A 25,491-nucleotide genomic window follows, 5' to 3' on the forward strand; every position below is an offset into this window, starting at 1 on the left:
GAAATCCTTAAAAATGAAATTTTGATTTGCAAATACTCTCAGTGCTTGTCTGTGACTCTGGTAAATATTTCAACCATCTTTCTTTTCTTTCCCTTTCTTTCTTTCTTTCCCTTTCTTCCTTTCTTCCTTTCTTCCTTCCTTCCTTCCTTCCTTCCTTCCTTCCTTCCTTTCTTTCTTTCTTTCTTTCTTTCTTTCTTTCTTTCTTTCTTTCTTTCTTTCTTTCTTTTCTTTCTTTTCTTTCTTGGTAAGGATTACTGCCAATGCCATGGCTAAATCTTTTTTCTTTCTTAAATAGAGATGCAAGTGAAAAACAAGGGTTTATTGTTAAGTGCTTAATAACATCTTTCATTTTTGGTAACAACCTATCAACTCTAAGGCAATAATTATGAAATGCCTTAAAATAAATGATAGTGTAAAAGGCAACCTATACTTGTATCCTGATTTTTCAAAGGACTAAGAAGAGTGGCTGACCTTCAGTGGACAGCCAATAAAAGTTAACTGAATGCACTGAATTAATAATAAAACCAAAATGTCAAAGTCGTGAAAAATAAGCCAAAAGATTGAAGTAATATATAGTAAGTGTCTAATTGTATAGAAATAAGTGAAGTTATTTGCTATTCATAAGTGACTTTTATCCCTTTGTTACAATGTGAAATTCCCCCCAAATTGCTACTACTACAGTTCAGAAGATAGTCTTTCCCAGAGAAAAATAAATACTGTATGTTATCACTTATACGCGGAATCTAAAAAATAGAACAATTGGGTGGGAAGGGATAAATTGGGAGTTCGAGATTTGCAGATACTAATTAATATACAAAAAATAGATAAACAACAAGTTTATACTGTATAGTACAGGGAACTATATTCACTATCTTGTAGTAACTTATGATGAAAAAGAATATGGAAACAAATACATGTATATTCCTATATGACTGAAGTAATGTGCTGTATACCAGAAATTGACATAAAATTGTAAACTGACTATTCTTCAATAAAAATATGTTTAAAAATAAATAAAAATAAAAAATAGAACAGATGAATGAATACAATAACACAGAAACAGATGCATATATAGAAAACAAACTAGTGGTTACCAGTAGGGAAAGGAGTGAGGGAGGGACAAGATCAGAGCAGGGAATTAGAAGGTACAAGCCACTAAATAAAAAACAAACAAGATACAAGCGTATATTGCATAGCACAGAAAATATAGCCAATATTTTATAATAACTTTAAATGCAGTATAACCTATGAAAACATTGAATCACTATGCTGTACACCTGAAACCAATATAATATTGTAAACTATACTTAAAAAAAGAAAAAAAAGAAGATCGTCCTTCCCTAATTTTCTCTTACTTGACTTTTTGGAGAATAGAAAATAGAACTATATAATTAGTACTAGCCTTTAGGAGTTCCTTGATTCAGCACACTGGTTAATGAATATTCTTTCTTTTCTATCAATTTGTATTGCTTCCTAGATCAATAGTTTTTTGTTTGTTTATTGCCAAATCCCTCTATCTTAGGAATTACAAATTGCTTACAAAAGTTAGAAAGTGAGGTCCAAAAGAGATTATAGGGACTAATGTACAAATTTTTCTGTGAGAAAAATTATAAATGGAAACTGACAGAGGCAGTCTTGTACATTTTGTATAGTTAAAAAAAATAAAAAACCCTGCCTCTAACATACATTCACATTAAAAAAAAACTCCCACACATAAATTGTGTCATTGTAGATTATCTACAAAGTGGATAATATGCTCATGGATTATTCAGAGCTGACTGTAAATAGTTTAACTCAACCAGGATACTTGATCCTACCAGAAAGTAGTAAATCACTCACTGCTTAGAGGCTTAGTATTATTTTCAAACCACTCTCAGACCATTTAATACACGGAAGGGAGTCATTTCTTCTTCCTAAATTTCTTTTACAGTTTTAATTGAAGTTTGACCTGTCAACATTAGTTCACAGGCCCAATATGTTATTTTTCCATTTTTACCAAATAAGGCAAAATATAGTTTATGATTTTATGATAAAGTGATTATTTTAACTTTCCATTCTTAATGTGTGAATGGGAGAGATGAAATCATATATAAAAACAGAATTTCCACTGAAAAATCAAGGAGGTCAAATCATTATGTAAAGAAAGATAGGAAATTCAGCAATAGCCTTTGAAGAGATGCCAGAAATATATAAAGATATAGTAAAATGGTCTACTTTTTAGATAGATTGTTTTACAGCAAGTAGTTTCAATTTAATATGTATTTTACCTATAAATATTCCACTGGGATTCTTGTATGTATTAGGAAGACATTTTCAATCACACTATAACAACTGACCTCCAATATTTATCTTATTTCATACTGTTGGTCTTACATAACATCCTTGATTAATTTGCAGGCCTTGAGGTGCTATTTATTAAATTAGGGATGCAGCCCACTAAATTAATAAATTATTACTGTGGAGGCACTCTTGTCTTCTGAATGTATAAGTGTATTGCTTAAATTACTCTCAGGGAATAATTTACACATGAAGAGGCTCTGGTGTTAAAAAAAACTTTGTCTTTTTCTTATCTCTGGAAATAGTCCTGGACTAGATGCTTAAGTGGGTATCAAAGCAATTGTTTTTTCAAAGTGGTAATGATTTGTACTATTCACGGGTTCCCAATACACTATCCTAGAATCGTGAATTAAATATAATGTTTAAAATCTAACACTTTTGAACCAAAAATTTCCATAAGAAACAGAGAGACTGTCTCAAATGAGAAAATATGCTCATGATCTTGAAAAGGCTTAGTAAGCTTTCTTTCATTGTAAGATTTTTTTTTTCCTTAAAAGAGGCTGTAATAAGGTGAACATAGAAAACACTTCAGATCAAGGAAAAAGAAATTAGGACCTGGCTACTGTTGCAAAAAACATAATTACTCCCCTCTCATATTTTAAGTATTAAAAGGTGGAATTGATAGCAGTGCCTCCAGGCTTCTAATCTTGTGCCACTGTTTCTTGTCCTTGGGCAGGTCATGTCAAATTTGCATGCTGCTCGCTTATGTGTAACACACATCTCTACCCCAAATTTAGGTATTATAAAATTTTTAAAAAAGAAATGGTTTTGGTAAAACTTCTCCCTTGGGCCATAAACTCTGATAGTAGGAACCCTGTCACTCTTACATTCTTGGAGCCTAACTGGTACCTGGCATGTAAAGTGGGAGAAATACCATTTTGTTAAGTAAACATGTGGGTGAAGTAGCCAGAGAAAGTGCACTATTATGAAAAAAATCCTTAGTTATTCTGAGTCTAATATTTGCCAGATGTCTGGTTATGTTTCTCCCATTATCCTTCTTTGCTCGATACATCTTCTTTCCCCCCCAAAATCCATACAACAAAGAATGAGCAATGGTTAATTTTTACTGCTTTGATTATTTGATTATTACATCAATAATCTGTCATAACAAATAGGTAAAATTCTATGAAGAAGCAACCACTGCTCCTTGACACCCTAATTACTCTTTAAAGAAGTTATGTTGTGCTGGAAACCATCCAAACTGGGCTGAACTTCTAAATGAAACAAAGCAATTACAAATAAAAGGGCTAGAGCCAAAATGATGGTGGTAGGGCAGTGGCAATGATGGGCAGTGATCAGGAGTTAAGATCTGTCCCAGACACTGGGTCCTCTTTTAGTTTTCATCAAGCATTTTATTTGATATGATGAAGTCAGTTGCTTTTCTTTTCTGCTCCTCAAAACTAACCCTATGGTGCTTCACACTGTGCAAAGTACTACAGTATGAATTTTGGTAAGATAATGGCTTTTTGGAGAAATAAATGGTTTTATCCTTTATCACTTGCATTTAATTCTTTTTTGTATTTAGACCTGAAAAAAGTTGTCTCAAAATGTCTTTGCAAAATATTTTCTCTAATTTTCTGTAATTATAGTGTCAAGTATCCAAAAGGTTGTTTCACATTTGTACCTCACTTAAGGTGCAAAGATTTTCAGATATGATGGCTACAAAAATTCATCTGCTGTTATTTCTGTTTTGATTGCTTTTAATTAATAGACAGCTTGTTAGAATGGGTTATAAATAATCTGCTCAAAGACTGGCATAAATTCCTTTGCCCAGAAGTTGAATCTAGAGTATTCAGGGTTTTGTTTCCTTTTCTTTCTTCCCCTCTCCTGGTCTTTTTGTTGCAGAGAGGTCACATAAGGACGTCAGTGGAAGAGCTCCGTGCGCCATCTACTGACGGAATCTATATTTCCAGAGTCAGGAGAAAGAATTATCCCTAAGGTTTTTAAAGCATTCTTTGAGAAAGGAGGAATAATGGGAAAAGACTCTCTCTGACTCTGTGGCTTTTTGGTGGCTCCTGGAATAAATATGAATGCGGCAAACACGAAATTCAGAAAGGAAACATCAGTCTCTCAGCGCAAGTACAAGTTACAGAGAGAATCCTAAGACAGCCCAGTTGGCATTGTTAAGAAGTTAAGCCAAACCCTTAAGTCAAGTCAAACGGAGAAAAGGATTGTTGTTTTTTTACCTGTGTCCTAAGCTAGCCTTGCTGCCTATTAGTTACCAACCTATAGGAAATGGCTTTACTAATGGAACATCCAGATAACCATCAGTTTCCAATCTAATTATTCCAAAGGACCTCTCTCCAGTTCGATTATTTAATTAAAAAAATTAATAATGCATAGCAGGTAGATCCACCCTTCACGGAGATCCTAACATATAGTTTGTCTATGTGTATGTAAACTTAATCCTTATATACACACACAAACACAACTACACGTACATCTACAAGATGATATGCATCTATGTACGTGTGGGTCAGTTGAGAAATCTAAACTTCGGACTTGGATTAAAATTCTCACATCCTCAGCCGTTCTCTCAGTTATTTACTAAATCCAATAGAAGGGTAGAGGAATTGGGGTCCTCAGGCAAAAGAAATTTTTTGGTTGTAAATTGGGGAGAGCAGAGTATCAGTTTTAGGAGTTCAAACCACTCGAGTTGGAGGCTTGGATTGGAAATTAAAATTGGCACGAAGCGGTCGGATCTGATTCGGGTTATCTACCTGTGAGCAGCTGGGAGAACTGAAAAATTAACATCGAGGACTCCTAATGCCCCAGCTAATCTCCTTGCCCCTATACCGCTCCCTTTAGTCCCTTTAGTCCAAGGGCCTAGACAATTTGCTTTCGTGGTTTTAGAAAGAAAAAAGGAAAAGAAGAAAGGAAGAAAGTGGAGCCAAAAAACAGAAGCGAGGCAAGTAAAGAGGGAAGGTAGGGAGAAGAGAATGCAGTCAAAGGAAAGATTCAGAAAGCAGTTGGGAGGTGAGGGAAAGGGGTCAGAAAAGAAAGATTAAGAGAGCAAAAAAGGAATGAGGGCTAGGAAGATGTAAGAATCTTTCTTTAACGAACCAAAGTTACACCCATCTTTCACTTTCAAATAAATTGTCTAGATCTTATCCGTTTCCTTTGTAAAGGTTGTCTGCGTTGCTAAAGGAAGCTAGTTAGTACTCCTACCCCGTCCCACGTGTGGCTGCGCTGCTCCGTCCCCCGCCACGGAGACCAAGTACAACTCGAGTGGGAACCGTTGTAGAAGCGCGACTCTGGGAACACTTCTGCGCCTGGTTGTCAACCGGGGAGCCTAACAGGATTAATACCCAGAGATGGATTACGTTGGCTGTCACCAATACGCCTAAAGATTATAATCCAATTTATACACATTACAGTCAGTATTAACTTTATCTGCTATTTTAAGATTCCCAGTTGCCCCGCGCGTCCTCAGAGGACAGTCTTCCACGTTCTGATGCAACCCAGCAGGTTGTCAGGAGGGGAAACCTCCCCAAGAAAACAACTCCGAGCCTGGTCCCCGAGGGTCTGCACCCAGCACTCCCAGGTATCTCGCTCTCACCTGGGCACCGCTTTATAGTGCCTCCCAGCCGGTGATTACCAATGCGGGAGGCGTTCCCTGGGAAGGAAATAGGCTTCTTGTTTCTCTCTCGTTCATTTCATCTAAAAATTTTCTGTGGCGGTGGCAGAAGGGCGGGGGTGAGCGGATGGGGAAGGGGGCCAGGGAATTGTTGCCGGTTATAACTGTCTCAGCGATTGCTTTTAGATACATGTTTGTAGGGTGACATTTCTCTCGCTCTGTCTTTAAATAAGTTTGTTTGGGTGTGAGTTCTTGCCTTTTCAGCACAAAACCATAAAAAGACGTGGTGGAAAGTAAAAGAAAGCTGCCCCCCTCCCCCGAGCGTGCTAACTAATGCCAAAGACTTGATTTAACACCCCTTCTCCGGCGGCTGGGGGCTCTAAGGCAGTGGCTACATTCCAGCAGTTTTAATCCGTTTTTTATTGTAGGGCGAGAGGAGTTTACACAGGGGCTGGGATGGCTCCCCAGCTGGCCTCTCTCCCCATTCCGGCGCCCCCTCCCCGCCGTTCTCCCCACCTCCCCCCCACCCCCCAGCAGGAACCTGTTACTTTAAGCGAGGCGTTCAGTGTGGCGGTGCTGGCCGCCGGGGTTTCGGGAGGCGGCTGGTGATTGGTTCTTTCGAGCTCCCCCTGGCTCGCTCGCTCGGCCTCCCCGCGCGCTCCGCCCCTCCCGCGCGCCCTCCCTCCGCCCCGTGAGGCTCGGAGCCCCGGTGTCAGGCGCAACGGCGCATGCTCCGGAATCTCATCCTCTGGCCCTGGAGCTGCTGCTGCTGCTGCTGCTTTTGCTTTTGGGGCTGAGTTTAATAAGCGAGCGAGCGAGCGAGCAAGCGGGCGAGCAAGCGAACGCGGGGGGAAAAAGGCAGAGAATGTCCGCCATCTACCCTCCGCTCCTGGGCGCGCTCTCATTCATAGCAGCCTCTTCATGAATTACAGCTGAGGGGGGCGGGGGAGGGGGGGTACCACACAACACCCCAGCAAACCTCCGGGCCCCCAGGCATGGCTAGCTCGGTAAGTACATGCAAAATAAATAAATAAATAAAAGACCCCCCTTCCCCGCCTTTCCTCCCTCGCCCTGCGCCGCCGCCGCCGCCGCCGCAGCCCAGACAGCGCCAGCGCTCCGCGGTTCCAATTAGAGAAAGGTTGGTACGGCTTGCAGGGAGCTGCTGCCTCTCCCTCAGCCTCCGCTCCCCTCCCTCCCCAACACCCCCCCGCCCCGCGCGCGCACACACACACACACACACACACACACACACACACACACACATACACATACACATACACATACACACACATACATACACACTCACTAACACACACTCGCCCCTCCACCCCCCGCGCCTCCCTCCCTCCTCGCCTCTCTTTGCAATCGCAAGAAGCGCACTCTCGCTCACACGCGCGCACTCACACACACACACTCACACACGGTGGAAGGAGGCGAATAATAACTCAGCCATATTTCAGCCGCCGCCGCCGCCGCCGGGAGCCGCGGGCACAGTCCGGGGACGCGGCGAGCAGCCTCGGCGGCCGCTACGATGGTGCGTTCTCCGCGGCGCGCGAGTGTGAGCCGGAGTGTGCGGGCTGACAGCGGCGGGGCGGCACGCAACTTTGCCCCCGCGCCGGGCTGTGTGCAGTTGGGGCTCGGCGACTGTCCGCTCGCCTCCCTGCCTTTTTGAATTACATTTTTTTGGGGGGAGGTGGAAGGTACTTTGGGGCCACTTTGGCTCTTGGAAGTGTGTTGCGGGGGCTCTTTTCGGCTGGCCTTGACGATTGCTTGGGGGTTTTCGCTGGGGGGTGCGGGGTGCCTTAAGTTACGGGTGCCTCGGCGTGTTTTCCTGCGGGCGTGTGTGTGTGTGTGTGTGTGACGACGTCTCGTTTTTGCTGTGCACGAACCCCGTGGTAAAAGCACGGGAGTTTGTGCCATCGGCAGAGGCTGCTTGTAGTTTCCATTCCGCCTGGCACAGCGCTCCACACGAACGCACACACACACGTACACAAAGACTTGCTCGGCGTGTGCCTGTCGCCGCGGTACTTTCGGGGTGGGGGCTCGCCAGAACCCCCCTCGGGGGTCCCAGCTACCTCCCCTCCCACGCCGGGAACCCGCCCCAGCATCGCCTCCTAATTGTCTTCTAATCTGTTTCTGATGCATTTGTTGTAGTGCTTGTAGTGGCGGAGCGCGCTCGCCCCTCTTCCCCTCGATCCCCGGACCCCCTTCCCCATCGGGGGTAACATTCCGTTACAATCCTGGCCGATGTGAATGCGGTCCCGGGGGCGCCAGGGGCCGGTCCGGTCCGGTGGGGTGTATTTGGGGGTTTGGGGTGTGCGCGCCCACGCGCGTGAAACGTGGATGCAGAGGGCACCGCAGTTTCCTTTTATGTGCGTTTCAAGAAGGAGGAAAAAAATGTCAGGCGTAATGTTCAGTGTCGAACGGTCGCCTTCCTGTTGTTCACGGCTGTCTCTCCTCCCCCCTGCCCGCAGTGTGCCGTGCAGGTGAAGCTGGAGCTGGGGCACCGCGCCCAGGTGAGGAAAAAACCCACCGTGGAGGGCTTCACCCACGACTGGATGGTGTTCGTGCGTGGCCCGGAGCACAGTAACATACAGCACTTTGTGGAGAAAGTCGTCTTCCACTTGCACGAAAGCTTCCCTAGGCCAAAAAGAGGTAGGGCTCGAATACAAAAGGAGCTTGATAAAAAATGTCTTTGCTCGCGGAGGAAACAATCGCTTGGCCGGGGCGGTCCCCCTGCCCCTCTCCCCGCCCCCCCGCGTCGCGCTCGCCGGCGTAGCTCGGGACCGGGGTGCGCGGCGCCGCGCTGGCCAGGTCCCCGCTCCCGCCCGCGCGCGCGCCACTTCGGCTCCGTGAAAGTCACCGCAGAGAAAGGACCGTCAGGTGTCGAGTGTTTACTCATCCCAAGCCAGCTCTCACCGGTCCTCTGGGGTTAGCCGCGGGTTCTGCGGGGAAGGTGCAATTAGTTGTTGGGCTTGGAGTCGTGGGGAGTGGGGCTGGAGGAAATACACAGCCTGTGCCCCTCTCCTTAACCTAGAGAAATTGAGATTTACCTCTGTTGTTAGCAGAGGATGCATGGATGTAGTTATTGTTCCGACCTGAGAAGTCACCTCTCTTTAGGGTCTTCTCTGCCTTCCTGCCTGTGTTTGAGGCATTAGGAGCCGGTTGTCATAGACTTCTTTTTGTGGGTTAGCCACCTCTACCCCCCACTGTCAGGATTTTCTCTTTAGTTGAGGGGGGACGCTTACTGGTCCCTAGCCCCCTATGGCACTTGATGGCTCATTCGATTTTGAGCAGCGTTCTGAAGTGTCTGCCCGATGTGATCTGCAGGGAAGACGGTTCCTGCAAAGGTCGAAGCTAAGTTTCAGAGCCACAGTGTTGCCTTGCCTTCTACTTCAGTCCTTCCCCACCATGGTGTTTAGCTTTGGTGTCTGGTTTGCATAATCCTGCTCAGCCTCTGCGGTCCCAAACATCTTCCATAAAGGACAGGGCAGTTTTGGGGGCGGGGAGGGGGGGAAGGAACGGAGTATTATTTTATAGGAAATTTAAAGAAGGTTTAGAGAAATCCCAATTTCTATTCCCTTCAGCCTCTGAAAAGCTACTGTCTGGTTGTTTTAGTTGGATTAGTGGAGGTAACAGTACAAATACAATAAGGTGCTTTGTTTGTGAGCAGGTTTATTTATCTAAGTCGACACAATGGTTGGTAGTTATCTTCCATTTGATCCGTAATCTTTATTGGCATCTAGAACTCCTGCAGTTTCTTAGGGTAACATCATAATAAATCCATTCTGCTTAGAGCTACGTTGAAATTATTGAACATTCAGGGGCTTGAATAAAGAAAGGAGAAATGCTGTGTGCCTTAGAGGTGGCAGAGATTTGTGTTGATGCTTATTTTTGTTTCCAGAGCTCATGTACTGGTACGTAGGATTGTATGTTTTGCTTATAGTGGTTTATTTTACAGCTGCTCTTGAAAACTTGAACAGTTGCATTTGATGGGCTTTGCTGGATGGTTAGTAAATGAATCCAGCTTCTAAGAGAGGGGATGAGATATGCATAGCCTATAGGAATTAACATTTAGATTTTGTTAGCTTTTTATATCAGAACAGAGCCATAGATATACTTCCTTTTTTCCTCAAAACTGGTAGATGAGGCTGGGTCTGGTGACTCTTGGAATCTCGCTCTCCCTTTTCCAAACGTGTCCGCAGAACCACTGTAAGGAGTTTAAACAAAAGAAACCACCTTGGTACACGCTATTACGACTACTTGGCTGCTGTTCACTTAGAGGTTAAATACCCTTTAAAAAAAAGGAATATTTATTATATTAGGAAAACTAAGCTGGTTGGCAGAAGATGTAACTCTTAAGATAACTTTGTTTAGGTGCCTTAACTGTCAACAAATTGGCATTATGAAATTAAGGATGATCAGTCTCTCTGTGTATTTCACCACTGTTCCTCTGCTGCAGTGGGTGTGTTGTGACGTTCCCCTTTATTTCCTATACTTAATGATTTTCTGTCCTGCCTGAGGGGATGTGAGAGTGCTACCTGCACAACCCACACCTGGGAGTTTTGTTGCTAGGCGTGGTAAGTGACTTGGTAACACTGATGGCTTCTTAGACGCCTCTAGTGAGAGGTATGTGCTTGTTGGTTGGGTTCTTCAATTTTTATCCTCAGCTGTGGTGTTTCTTTATGTAGTCTATAATCCATTGTTTAAAAATGTTTATTTTTGGATTTTTATTTGTATGTGTGCTTCCCATGATGTGACAAGTCCTGGGAAAAATGCCAGCTTGCATAGCCCAGGAGAGACCTTGTCATACTGTAATTACACATGATTCAGATTGCAAGAGAAGGTCTCTCTGTTCATTGGGAATAGTTAGTTGTGAATTCAAGTGACACCAAACATGCCACTTAATCCTGAGACTAATTTTTTGGCTTCTAAGGTCTTTCAAAATGATAAGAATAAATACAGAATATGAATGCCAGGCATTTCTAAGTCTACTTCTGTACCTTTTAAAGGTGTTGTATTTTTGATATTACAGATTTATAAATAACAGGATTGGAAATGGGAGAAACTGCAAAAATGGCTTTGTGAAAGATCTAAGTTATAAGATATTTAAAAGAAAGGCACATACTCTAAACTGTAAATGGCTATTATATAATGACAATTTAAATCTATTTCACTATATACAGTAGCTGATAAACAGAAGGGGACTTAGAAATGAGGATACACTGCTTAGCCACAAAGATGAATGAGTTCTTAGTTTGATAAATCTTTGGTTTGGAAAGGTAAATTGATTTTCAAGTTGATTTCCTTTATTCAACAGTAATATTAGGATAATTTGTAGAGTAAGAAATTATAGTATATTCAACTTGTTGCCCAGTGAGAATTACATATATCGTTTCAGAATTGAGCTACTTGGACTTGAATTAATGAGGTTTTACTCTGTCCCAAGGACGTGTTGGAGACTTACAATTTAAAACTACAAGCACAAAGTCCTAGAAAGGAGATTTTGTTGAAAGAGTGAAGCCTGGAATGTCCATTAGCCATTAGAGACTAGGCAAGTTAGAGTATAATGCATTTTAAAACTATTTACTTGGAAAAAAAGACTGTATCTTATTTATTAGTATCAAAGATTTTTTATAGTGTGATATGACTGAAATGAATAGTCACATTCAAAACATTTCATTTAAAATATTTTTTCATTTTTAATGTTATGTGAATTTGAGTGAACCTTCTTTCCAATTACTGCCATCCTTACTATTTCTGTCTGTTCCATTGACATTTATGATATGAAATCTGTTGCTTATTATTTTGTGTAAGCTAATTTGGCCACTGGTGTGATTTGATAGCTTTTTATTTGTAGCCTTAGTCCTTTGAGTGGGCAGATAAAGCATAATAAATCTACACTTACAACTTTCCTTTAGGTATTTGAGCCCAGCTTTACTATGTAGTTTTGATTTGTGTTAGAGTTTTCTGAAATAATTTGGATAACTTTTTATCAGGGTATCTAAAATTGGAGGGCTCACTAGTTGAAGATCTTGTGTGCACCTGGTGTATTTTCTTTCCTAAGGTTTGTAAAAGGTTTATAGAAGAAACGAAGATGGGTGACTATACTGATACACTCAGTGAGTGTTATACGATTTTTGTAGAGTTCTGAATGGAATTAAGATGACCAGTGAGAACAGTTTTACAACTTGACATTTTGAAGCAACATAAAGTATAATTTACCAAGGCACTTAAAAAGTTGAATTGCTGAAGGAAATCTCATATGCTGTTAGTGAAAATGTAAATTGGGCACGGACATTTTGGAGGGCATTTGGCAAAATCTGTTAAGGTTTTAAATATTTATACACGTTGACCCAGCAATTTTACTTCTAGGAATTTTCCGACAGATAGGGTTTCACAACTTGACAAAGATACGGCATATTTTTTGTGAAGCAGGCCATGAGGGGCCATAGAGGGGACCTCAGTTGGGTACAGATAGGTGATGGTTATCTATTAAAAAAAGAGGGTGAATCTATTTGTAGCGGCAGGAAGATGTTCAAAAGATACTATGTGAAATAAGACAAGTAACTAAATCAGTGTGATCCCATTTAAAAATGTGTTTATACAGATAAAAAGTATATGTGTGTATGTGTATAAATAAATAAATTCTGGATGAATGGGCACCAAACATTTACTAATAATTTTCTTAAGTGGATGCTTATGGTATTGATAATGATGAGAGGTTATTTTTGTAATGTTTGATGTTTTAAAAAATAAAGGTTAATTCTGTATATTTAAGGCAGTCCAATGAGCACTCACTAGTTTTTAAGACAAAAAGACAAGTAAAGGCCCAATATAGAATATTGCCTTTCAGACAGAGATTAGCATGTAGCTCTCTAAAAGGGATCTTGAACTATCTTGGGTAGATGTTATTGTTCATTTGTGAGGAGGAGTTAGGGTTGGGAATTTCTGTGTAAGTTATATCTATGAATGTTGACTGTATTCGAAATTAAGCCAGAGATATTTTAAACAAATTACTTATTAATTTGTTTAAAGATAGCAACAATCAACCCATTAGGTTAATACATAAATACTATTTTAATGGAAAATTATTTTCCAAAACAAAAAGAAAAGTGAGAATGGCATCACTTAATTTTGTTTGTGTGCATGTGAATCTCTTTAACATTTTGTTTAATAGAAGACAGCTGGGTCTACTTCGGTGCTTCTGTATTCAGTCTGTTGGGTTATCACCCATGTAGCCTATGGAAAACTCTGCTATACACTCATGAGAGAATGAGAGTGAAAATGGCAGATAATGTCTTAGAGTTGTCATGAAAATAGTTTTAATTTTGCCAGTCCCTGGAAAAGGTTTTGAGGATCCTGGGGTCCCCAGACTTAACACTTGAAGAACCTTTGACATAAAATATTCAGCATACAACCTGGCACAGATAAACTGCCCTAATAATATGTGGAAGCTGGTTTTCTCTGTAAACATTATTATTGTTGCTAATAAAAATACCTCATTTAATGGAAAGAGAAAAGATAAATCTTCCAAGGTACTTGCATGGTTAAGTTTCAGGGTAACACTTAATCAACAATTATTTTCCAAGAAGAAAAATTCAGACTTGGGTTTTACTGGGTATAAACCATTCTATGTCCATTTTATTGTGTATCATCTGTGTCATGCAGAAGCCTTCTACATCTAATATAGTAAGTGACCCTCTGCAGAAGTATCTCTGGGAGGTAGACAGGGCAGGGGGATCAGTTGGTTTCATAATTTTTCTTTAAAGATTTTTTGTTGCTTCTCTTGGTGCTTTGAAGTTCCCTTCTAATGGTCTTCCATGGGCCAACCTTAGCCATTTAGCTCTTTTCCTGGTCATCTATTACAGATGATCCCTACTACTTAACACAGCTTTTACAGTTCTAAGATGTGGAACTTTTTTTGTTTTATATCTCTTAGTGACTTAAATCTTCAAAAGAGAACTTGGAAAGTTAAGATACTTGGGAATGGGAGGAAATGTTAAACACAATTATAGCAATTATGTAATTAAGCAAGGACTCGATGTATTACTGAACTTACTGGACTTTAATCTTTATTGACCAGATTTTAGGGTATTTTTTATTCTCAAGCAATGTTTTACACTGTCCTAATGGAAATAATATAGAATTCTCTAGTTTTTTCCCTTGGCTTTTATACTTTCTTTCTGATTTTATGTTTTCATTACTTAAAGAAGCAGCTGACTTGTAGAAGGAGAAATTCTCTTGTCTCAGTAATACAAATTAATACTCTTTTAAAACTTTCTATTTTGCACGTGTGTGGCCAGAGTCTCTCTACTTCATCCTCTTCCTCATAACATATATTTTAATGTTTTAATCTTCTATTGTCTTGTATATTGTGGTGTTCCCTATTGTTTGCAGTGCTGTGTTCATTTTTGAGACTATAATTTGTTTGAAAAGAGCTTTTGGATAAATACCTATTCATTGATGGTATTACAGGTAATTCACAAGTTTTTGTTAGCTTGTTATAGACCATAGAAGAAATTACATGGCACAATTGTACAGTTCAGCTTTTATGAAGGACCCATATATTAATTTTTTACATACAAATGAAAATTGTATTTTCTAATTTATACCTATGTTTTTTATAGAAAAATCAAACCACAGAAATATAAAGAAAGGAGTTACCTGAACATTCTTCATAGGTAACCATAATTAATAGTTTGGTAGGCATCTTTTTATATTTATATACACACACATAAATAGAAATTAACTACAAATTAACATTAATTCATTCAACAGGTGGTTTTTGGAACTCCTATTATGTGCCTAGAATACTTCTAAGAGTTGAGGATAAGACAGATAAACATTTCTACCCTCATGGTATATGGTGAGATATCTTTTGAAGCTGAATTTTATATTATATTGGATGTAGATTATCTGGACAATTTTATTATTCTCAGTTTTAACTTGTTACAAATAATGCTATCGTTAACATCCGTGACATACATTTTTGCAGTTTTTCCAATAATTTCTTTATATGGAAAGAAAATTTTGATATTCATCACCAAACTTCCCTCCAAAAAGATTGTGCCAGTTTATACTTCCCTAGGGGTTGGGAGACTGCCTATTTCCCCACGTGGTTGCCAATACTGGGGATTAAAAGATTTTTTTTATCTTTGCCAATCTGCTGCATGAAATGATACCTCATTTTCATTTGCATTTATTTGATTAGTAAGGCCACATATCCTTTTATGTGTGTATATATTTACCATTTGTTGTCTGTAATATACTTGTTTTGTGCCCTTTTTGTATTTCTCAAAAAAAAAAAAAAAGGTACAGGAAAATAAAAAGGAAAGAATAACAGACATTCAAATTGCCACTACCAGGAATGAACAAATGTTTACATTTTATCATATTTGATTCCTATTTATTTATTTATTTATTTATTTTTAGGGGATTAAGTATTACAGATGTAGCTTAAGTTTTTAAATGCTTTCCAACCTTTTCTTACAAGTCTTCAGCCACTCCTCCATCTATTTATGTACATTTGCACATTTCTTTCATTTGAGATATAATTCTGACACCGTAGAATTCACCCCTTTAAAATGTAAAATTCAGTGTTTTTTAATATAGTCACAAGATTGTGCAACAATGACCACTATTTAATTTCGGAACATTTCCACAAGTGAATCATTTTGTGTTTTGCTTTTTCGTCCCGCTCAATATGTTTTTGAACCTTTCCCCATTTCATCTAGAGAGCCAAGTCATTCCCTTTAATTCTTCTGCTTAGTATGTAGTTGTAAGAATATATTCTGTGTTTACTTTCCTGTTCTATGAGGGAACTAAGTACCGCTTTTTCTACGTCTTTGCCAATGTTGGATAATTAAAAATTTGTTATTTTTCATATTAGTTGAAATATGGTATCTGTTTTCATTGGCATTTCTCTGCTGCTAATAGGGTTAAGCATTTTCTATGCATTTACTGACCATTTAGATTTCCTGTTTATTGCCTTCTTTTTATATCCTTTGTCTTAAAAAAGAAGATTGGGATGTTTGTCTTTTTCTTATCTGTAGGATGGTAATCCTTAGTTATTTGTGTGGAAGATATCTTGTTCCATTTTTGTTTCTGTTTCTTGTAGCCTAATGTATGGTGTCTTTTTGTCACACACAAGTTTTTAATTTTGTCAAATTGATCTGTTTTATTTTGTTTTCCTGTCTGGTTTTGGGGTTTTGTTAAAGAATATAATTTGTGGGCATGATAATGTGCTTAAGCAACGGACTTTATATATGCAGGATACAGTGATAGGACTGGAGGAGATGTAAATAAGAGAAAGAGGAGGTCCCTGCCTTCAATGTGCTTGTGTCTTTTAGAGCTGGAAAGGACACTTGAGATTCTTCATCTTTGTTTACCCTCTCATTTTACTTTTAATCAGAAGCCTAGAAATGTGAAGTGATCTTGCACGTAGACACAATGAGTCACAAGTGTGCTGGTGCAAAGATAACTAGTAATAAATGGTGGTAAATGTTTACTTTTAAAACATTGAGTAATTGTTCACTTATATTGGCAGACAAATGTTCAGCCATAACTACTTTTGTAGGCATGATCTAGGACTTAATTAAGTGATGGTAACCATGGTAGATGCTGTTTAAAAGGAAAAAGTTCTCTAGCTACTTTCAGGCAAAATCAAATTCCTTTTATGCATTAATTTAAGGTTTGCCTTTGAGATGAAATCATTAGGAAAAATTGTGATGGAATGGTAGGTATTCCCTGATGTTTTGCACCCCTGTCCCCTCCATGGTAGGACTGCAGTTCCTTGAAGGATGCAGAACATTGTTTTAAGAAATAATGTTGCATGACCTAATCCTTAAGTGTGTTAAGTTTATAGTTATTGAAGCCTGAAGAAGGCATTTATCATTGAATTTCTAAAAAGATAAGGCTAGCATTCGGGTGTGATTTAGTTGGTATGTAGTAGTTAACAATTAACTTTTTGGGTGAAATCAATGCGCCATCACTTTTTTATTAAAGAAAATTAGAGCTTATCTTGAACTTAATTCTGAGGTCCATTTATTGAAAATAATGTTCAGAAGTGATTATAAAGATGATCTGTTGAATTTAATTAGAGTTATTAGCCATCTTAGAAGATTGATATTCTCAGAGCCAAATACATTTTAATATATTTAATTTGGCCAATCGTAGATTTTTTCTTTGTTCCTTTCCAGCAGAAATCATTAGTTAGTTATTTTCCCATCAATACTAGGCCAAACGCTGTGTGTATGTATTGATTTTTAAAAGCAAAATATACATTAACAATTTCCTAAAATATTAATAACAGTATCAGCAGCCTAGAGAGAGGGAGATTTACTTTCCTCTTAATGTTTCTAGATATAAATTTAATCTGCTTTATGCCTTTGCTCTTTGTAGATCGGTTTTTTTCCCTTTCCCTCTCAGGATGGTGTTGGGGAAGGTTTGTGTCAGATTATGCCAGATGTCTATTTATTTTGATAAACACTTACAGGATTTTGAATGTTTAAAAACAAGGTTCATTGTAGACTTCATGCCATCTGTACCTTTTGCCCAAAACACTCCATTAATACAAGTTGCTGAATAGTGAAAGCTTTCTTTGTATTGAAGAAATATTCTTCTATTTTACAAAATATTTTTCTTCATTGATTTTCTTTCCTTGTTCCTGTAATATAAGCAGCTGTTTTGTAGCGACTGTTACTGAAAAAGATAGATTTCAGGCTGTTGGGATTTAGCTGCTTTTAGTGGGACAGGTTATGCAAAATGCTGACAGAGCTGCAGATCGTCTTATCGGAGCTGCTTGTTGTATGACTTTTCCTACCTGTGCCCAGAAATAGTACAGAGCAGCAGGAAGCTGCTTTCCTCATCGTGTGGAGCACTGAGCATGCGTTATGTGTTTCAGCCAGCCCAGCGCTCACCTCTCCCGTGTGTATGTACCTGCCATCCCTCCTGGGTTGCATTAGACTTACACATCCGATGAGAATGGGACCTATGTTATTCCGTAGATAGTAGTCATACCTTTGACCAGTGTAGTCTAGACATTGGACTTTTGGGGAGGGGCACAATGTAACTTCAAAGCAGATAATCGCAAGTCAGAAAAAGAGTTTTAGAATCCTGACTTTAACATCCACTTCTCTAAGTGGTGAATTATTACTCAGCCTTCTGAAACTTATTTCTTCTGTACCTCTAATAATTGACTTTGTGTAAACAGAACCACCACTTGAATTTAGCAGGAAACATTGCGTCTGCTGAGAATCACATTTTCTGGAATGTGTTTAGCTTATGTTATAGGCAAAAAAGTGAATTTTTCTCCTTTTCTATGTTTTCTCCCTTTTTCTTTCTTCACCTTCTTCAAATGCCTTTTTTTAAAGCTAGACACAAATTTGAGAGACTTGGCCAGGTCTATCTTTTTTTTTTCTTTTTTTTTTTTTCACTACTTAATCCATGAAATACAACTAGCCTTTTAGCTTTAAAAATAGGAGTCAGATGTATTCCAGTAACTGGTGGGAGCAGTATTTAGTAATGCAGGAGGGAAGGCCCTGGCCTGGGAGGTAAAAGGGATGTGTTTGGACTGAGTAAGCCCTGTGCGCTTTTCCAGCCTCGAAATATTATTTTTCCTTAGTTTTTAAAAAAGGCTACATTCTGAGTTTGTCATTGATCTAGCATTTTTGTAAAGATGAAATAACTACCATTTATTATATATCAACTGTATGTATGTTGGTTATCTTGCTAGACAGTAGACATGTGCTGATATATTTAATTTCAAACTTTTCTTCAGTGTAGTAGTTTGGAGAATGATTTTTTTTAAAAAACAAAATGTTGATATGAACTTGAGTGTATTGGAATTTTACCTTTTTTAAATGAGTGTATGAACAGTGGAATGGATAAAAGACTTGCTGAATAACAGGAAAGCAGAAAATAACATAGGTAATTCACCAAATAAGTGGTTAACTTGTAGTTATGAAAAGTTACCTTCTGATTATCCTGGTGCCATTTACACCAACCATCAACTGCTACTTGTAGGCTGGAGCAGTCTAGGAACTCAGGAGACTGTCTGAAACTTCGCCCTCAAATATGGTTCTTGACTAAGTCATTAGATCACTGGGCTTTTTTTTTTTTTTTAGTGAAAGTTGGCTGATATTTTAAAAAATTTCATATAACATAGGCCAGACCTTGACATTTTGTCACTTTGCTTTTCTGAAGTATCATGTTTCAGATAACTATTTGCGTTTCTGTTGTCAATAGAATAATAACTGGGTACTTGGACTTACATCCAAGAAAGTGTGTCAGATCTTTGATCACTCAACATACTTGCAGGGTTTTCTGTTTAATAATTCAGATGCTTCATTGCAGTTGTCTTGAAAAGCAAGTTCCCTTTCGCTCTTGACTTGCAACATGCTGCATAACTTTTAAGTTAAAGAAAAAATAATTCTAGCTTTATCATTCCTACTTTGAAGGGAATTGTCCAATGACTGACGAGAGCCAAAGATTTAATTCATACAAAAATACACAAATGCAGACATTTTAAAGAGTGGCAAATAAATGAGAACTGTCTTACGTTGTAAGGCTACACAGCAGCTTGTAGTTAGTGCTACTTGGTATCTTTCTGTGGAATGTCTTTTTTCAGTTTCTCATGATCACTCATTTTAGTATGATTCAGTCCATTTTCTTTATATCAGGATGGCCAGAATCGTTCATCTTTACCCACATTTAGAGAATTGTATGGCAGATAAAAATACATCAGTGAAAACATGGGAAGAAAATACTTAGCAACATGTTAACAGAAGTTATCTCTGGAAGGTGGGATATCAGGAAATTCTTGTCATTGGTAAAATTTGTGAGATTTTTCAAGCTTTCTTGAATGCTGCATATTAGTGAAAGTAAAAGTAGATACTTAAATGTACATGTGAATATGTTTACAGTAAATGTTTTAGTTTTTTTTTTTTTTTAAGTAATCTCATTTGGAACACAAACAGGAAGGTCTTCCCCAAGGAATGTTTTCATATTTTGTTATTTTAAATTTAACCACCTTGCCATTCTGAGTGTTTTCTTTTAATATTACTATGAATATATGCATAAATACTTTGTTGATTGTAACCTTTAAAGGGAGACATGTAAATCATGTTCTTACCTTTCTTAACAATTAATATTGTGTTGAAGGTATAAAATTAATCAGATTAACCTGATTTATATAAATTATTCTTTGTAACAGAAAGACAACTGTTAAATATTTCAGTACAGTATACATTTTTGGAGTACTTACAGAAGTTTTGAGAAGTTTTGATCTTTTTTACCTGTGGAGTTTTGATAAGTGTAACTTTGTTGATTAATGTGTTTATTTTGATGGGTAGCAGTAGAAAAATTTCCAGGGCCTATGTCTGACTTTAAAAACTGTCTAAAAATGTAAGGACTCTCTTTATGTTTCAATATATGGTGATACTGCTAAAAATAAAAGGGGTCTGTAGTTGGAAATAAAGACCCACTTCTAGTTTGTGTCTTTTTGTATATAATCTGGAAGTTAAACATTAAATTATTAGAAATAAAAAGTACAAAAACAACTACCAAAACCAAGGCAAGAATAATATTTGGAGCAGGGAAAGAAGTCCTTTTTGGGTGGAGAATTGATGCATGATTGCATAAACAAACAGTATTTTACTATTAAAGTGGCTTCAGTAATATTTCATAAACAGGCTACAAAAATAACCAGAAATTAAAAAAAATTAAAATTAAAATGTAACTTTGTGTTTTATATACAATGCAAATTGATATGAATGTTTCTTAAATACAACTAAAAGAAATGATTTCTGCAAAATAAGGGAGTTAAATTTAGTTGTCTTGGAAGGTCTCTATGAAATCTAAAATTTACCTGATTAATTCCATGTTATTATGATTAATGGGAAATCGTCTTTAGTATTAAAAGAAAACTACAAGTATACTGGGCTCAAATGCATAGCAAAGCTATGTGTCAAATAAAAACAAATTCCTTTTCCCTTTAGTGTTAGATGCTTTTACAAGATTCATAAATTATAGTTAGCCAGATTAACTCCAGTTTAGAATGTAAAATATAAAAATTGGTGTTTGTCATCTGAGCATTTCTTTGTTAGCTGCTTGAATGAAATTGCCACTTTAAGTTCTATTTGCTAACATTTGGAATGACATTACATTTTCACGGGTTTTAATTTGGTTCTGCTGATAAAATTTTTATTTTACTATTTCTCTTTCTTTTGAGAGAATTCTGAATGGGATTCATAGTGGCCTGGATTCCTTTCTTCAGGATTAAGGTGTGGTTGAGAATGAGGAAGATACACTCTTTGGCACCTTGATTACAGCTCACTATATTTACTTGCTACTGTTCTTATTAATCTATGGAGATGTCTTAACTGAAAATACAAAAAATAAAGGAATTGTTTTAAAACCTATTTTAAATGAATATTCAGGGGACCAAGCCAAAGACTTGAGAGTTTGAACAATGTGAAGAATTGGTTTGAAAATTGCAGATTGTTAGAGATTCCCGATTTGGCACTAAATGAAATAAATATACTCATAGAATTTTATTATAGGACAGACAAAGCGATGGTAGACCAAGATAATGTGTGCCTGGCTCTTATTGGGAGCATATAGAGTGGGAGCATATTTTGCAGTGAAAGGGGAGCGAAAGGACAAGGTGTTCTCTACTTGTAAAGACTGCAGAGTTTTCTTTATGTTATTGTAGAAGGACATTATTTTTGCTTTGGCGTGCTTAAAACTAAAGGGCAAATGATCCAAAAGAATAATCTTGAAATTCAATAGCAAGAAAACTACTTGACATTGTGGGCTGGAGGCCAGCAAACGTGTTGCTTTCATTGAATGCGTGGGAAATGGGGCAGGCCTGGAATTTAAAGAGACAGGGTGCAGTACCCTAGAAAAGAAAAGCTCTCCTGTATGATTTGCTTACTTGGGGGAAAAAAAGAGACTTAAAGTTTTCTCTAAAGGATCTTTATTGGATCAACTGTTTAAGGTATTGAAAGACACTGAGTGAATTTTTCCTAACTCCACCTCCCATCTCCCTAGCCATCTTCTCTTGTCTGAAATCAGTGCTGAGTAAAACTGTTTATAACGGAGGAGAAGCAGCTTTTCAAATAGAAGTACTTTGTAGCCTGTTCAAATGGAGTATAATGTAATTCTCTCTGAAATCGAGCACTTATTACTTTGTTTATGTAGCTGTTTAAAAAGGGGGGGGGGAGGGCTTCAGGAACCTCTGCTTTAGAAATGACTGTTTTTTTCTATGTCTGAGTTTTCCTCCCCCATCCACTCATGAATCCCCCTTCTCTCCCTCCCCCACCTCCCACAATCCCTCAATAAAATAGTATTTAAAAGACTTGAATAACCAGTCCTATGTACCAGCTTCTTGCTCCAGGCAATAATGTTGTACTATTTTCAATGGGTGGTCTTGAATCTCCATGGGAGATTTTTACAGGCAGTGGACTCCAAGACCCACTAAGTGTATTATTATATTGAACGTAATCAGTTAAATTCCCGAGCCAGAGAGAGTATACAGAGATAGTTTTACATTATTGAAGTCTCATCATTAATTACTTGGAAACCAATTTATTTAATTTTATTTGAAGAATTTATGACTCAAATCCCTAAATGGGATGCATATTAACCCAGTACTTGAGGCTTACTGTTTGAAAGAAGTAAGACATTCATACATATGTCAATTCAAGAATACTTTTTGGTGTGTATATTTTAGTTCATAGGTGTTTTTTGTTAGTTTAATTCTCCTCTAGGAAACCAACACCACATAGCTGTTTTCAAATCTTAAGAAATTGAAGACATATTTCTCATAATTGAGATAGTGTAAAATGATAGGATCTGTTATAATTGGAAAGTGTATCAGATATTTTTATAATCATTATCTTTTAGCTGTGGCATGTAGCATAAATGTATACTAGCCTGAAATTTAAAATCGCTTTGGATCAAACCTTTGTCGAAGTACACAGAAGTGGAATTATAAATTAAATACTGGATTAAGATTGCTCTCTAGAAAGAAAACAAATTTGCAAATTTGCATAAAACAATATGTTATACATTGTAAGTATTGAAATGGGGAATGTTGTAGCCACGCCTGCTCCTACATAACTTAGTTTAAAATCATCTTGGAGTTTCTTTCTAATGTGACCCTGTGGTTATTAACCAGAACGATAACATAACTTTGTTGGGGCATTGATTTGATTACTTTCTGTCCCTTATTCACATTCTTCAAAAAATTAACTTAAGGAGAATGTTGAATTTTTGTTTAAAATAAATTTCTGAGTCTTAATTAGCTAGGAGTCTGAAATACCTGTTTCCATAGGCTAAGTAGAGAATCGAGGAGATGGCATCTCAGATATATTGATAAATAGTTGGATGATGACATATGATGAGAATGCTTTTTGTTTTAAACAATGTAAGTAGTTTTAGGTGGAAAATTGTATTCCTTGGGGAATTGTATTTGTTTCCTTTATAAAATTTAATATACACTTGTTTTAGGGCATATAAAAATGGTATGAATTCTGCAGTTTTCTCCACTTATAGACCGTGAGCTCTGTGGCTCCGCAGTTTATAGCAATGATGAAATGTTTGCCTTTTTTTTTTTTTTAAGCTCAGTACTAGTCCTTGAATAGCTAAAAAAGTTTTTCAGTAGTTTTTACAAGTGGGTTTGAAGCAGTGATAGCCATCTGAAGTTTATCTTGTGTAGCCAGTATTTAAAAGTTATTAAGGTTGTCTACACAAAAAAAAGAAACAGCACTTATGGCTTATACATGTGAATAAAAGTTAAAGGTTGGTAAAAATTAGCTTGTCAAGTAAGCTAACTGACTGAAGAATAATTTTGTTTTCATTATCCATTCCCCTGGCTGAAAATGAAATAGAAACGATCTGGTTACTAAAGACCAGCGCTGTATTGGATCACTTCCTTAAGCTTTTGCTATGATCGTTAAAGGCAAAGTTAGACAGCTGTTGTAGATTTTGCCAGTGGCCTCACAAAAGAAATTTTTTAACCCTGTTAGTTTCAGACACCATCATTTCTGCTTTGCAGATCTACTCACTGTATTCGATGTGAGTGATATACTTACTGTGTTAGATATGAATCTCTATGATTACGATTTGAACTTCTGATTTATGGGAAGGTAGTGTCGCAGAAAATGAGTAACTTTAGCACTCTACTGCAATACAGTTTCATGTCTTGAAATATGACAAATCTCAACATTTTTGCTTATATTCAAACAGACTTTAAAACTTCAGCTTAGACTTTTCAGAGTTAGATTTTGCATATGTATCTGAAGACCTTTAGGGAATTCTGAAAAATTGTGAAAATTGAGTTTGACTTAAAATCCATTATAATTGAATATTTAAATGTCCTTTGGGGGACTTGATGTTCATAGGAAATACTAAATCATACATAGACTTTAAAATCTCATTTTGGGTAAGTGTAAAATTAGAACAATGCAATCGACTCCCGAAATTGATGTCATAATGTTAAAAATCCCAGCGATGATGGGTTCCTCTTGTATAATGTGTTTGCATTATTGCTATAGGTTTAAAGGGCAGAGAAATACTTTATCGTTAAGGCTGAAGAGGGCAAGATTTTGAAACCTACTGCTATGTGATTAAACCAGTGTGTTTGCCCTGAGGCTTCAGCCATTCAATCTGAATTCATAGTCTGAAATTTTGGATTCCTTCTCTGTTTGAAAATAATACTTAAAAATTTTGAGACTGCTTTTTGCCTTAACTCACGTGAAAACTATTGAGGCAAATGATCAGGGTTAAGATTTTCATGTAATCAAGACTGGAGATACATTTCAGTATTTTAAAGAGAAAGGTTCACAACCATTTTACATGAAATTTTACTGGGCTTTTCATTAATCTAAAATAACTGGTCTATAAGTACTTTATCAGTGAAAACTGCTCAGCATGTAAAACGAGGAGCAGAAGAGCACAAAGGCTTCCTGCAAATTAAGGGCACAATGAGCACTAACGGACTTTCCAGCCATCTCCAGCTGTGAGATTATTATAGTTTTTGCAAACCCTTTTCTCTCAAAACTAAATCAAGAATGGTAGAGTCCTGATAAAAAGAAGTGTAGAAAAGCCTAACTAATCCTTAGATGAGTTACTTCAAACGTGCCAAAATAGAATAAAATCAGTTAATAGCATGGATTAAAGGTTACTTTTAATGCATTTTTATCACTCACACTGAGAATTTTGTTGTATGTGAATGCATTTGGCCAGGGTTAAAAAAAAAAATCCAGAGGAAAAAATGTAATTAAATTTGAGAGATGACATAATCACGTTGTTATGGGGAAATTGAGTACCAATGTTAGGTGCCAGATTTGACCTAAGAGATAAAAGCTGTGTACTTGAGATCAGAGTTGTAAACAGGTGTCTCTTATTTTGAGAACTTTTTGGGTTATAATGAGAGGGCTCATGTACATAGTAGTAAGAGTTGATTTATTTTGTGGATTTAAAAATGCAACATGGCTCTGTGGTCTTTGGATAAATATGTACAAGTGTTCCCTTGGATAAGATCATGGAAGGGTGCTAAAATCAGATCCCAA

The 25,491-nt window shown here is 37.7% G+C and overlaps 1 protein-coding gene across 2 annotated transcripts in view; it reads left to right on the top strand.

Moving 5' to 3' along the window:
- Nucleotides 1-6,626: 6,626 nt before the first annotated feature.
- Nucleotides 6,627-25,491, top strand: part of MLLT3 (MLLT3 super elongation complex subunit) — a 241,104-nt gene continuing 222,239 nt past the window's right edge. Inside the window, exons 1-2 of one of the 2 annotated variants that reach the window (XM_074361513.1) lie at nt 6,627-6,921; nt 8,389-8,569. In XM_074361513.1, the coding sequence (XP_074217614.1) occupies nt 6,910-6,921; nt 8,389-8,569 (193 nt within the window). In that variant the 5' untranslated portion in view covers nt 6,627-6,909. Of the gene's footprint in view, nt 6,922-7,229; nt 7,449-8,388; nt 8,570-25,491 lie in introns of those variants that run through there. The other variant, XM_074361514.1, reaches the window with a different exon arrangement.

Source organism: Camelus bactrianus, chromosome 4 (genome assembly GCF_048773025.1).
Source record: "Camelus bactrianus isolate YW-2024 breed Bactrian camel chromosome 4, ASM4877302v1, whole genome shotgun sequence".
Classification (NCBI taxonomy): domain Eukaryota; kingdom Metazoa; phylum Chordata; class Mammalia; order Artiodactyla; family Camelidae; genus Camelus; species Camelus bactrianus.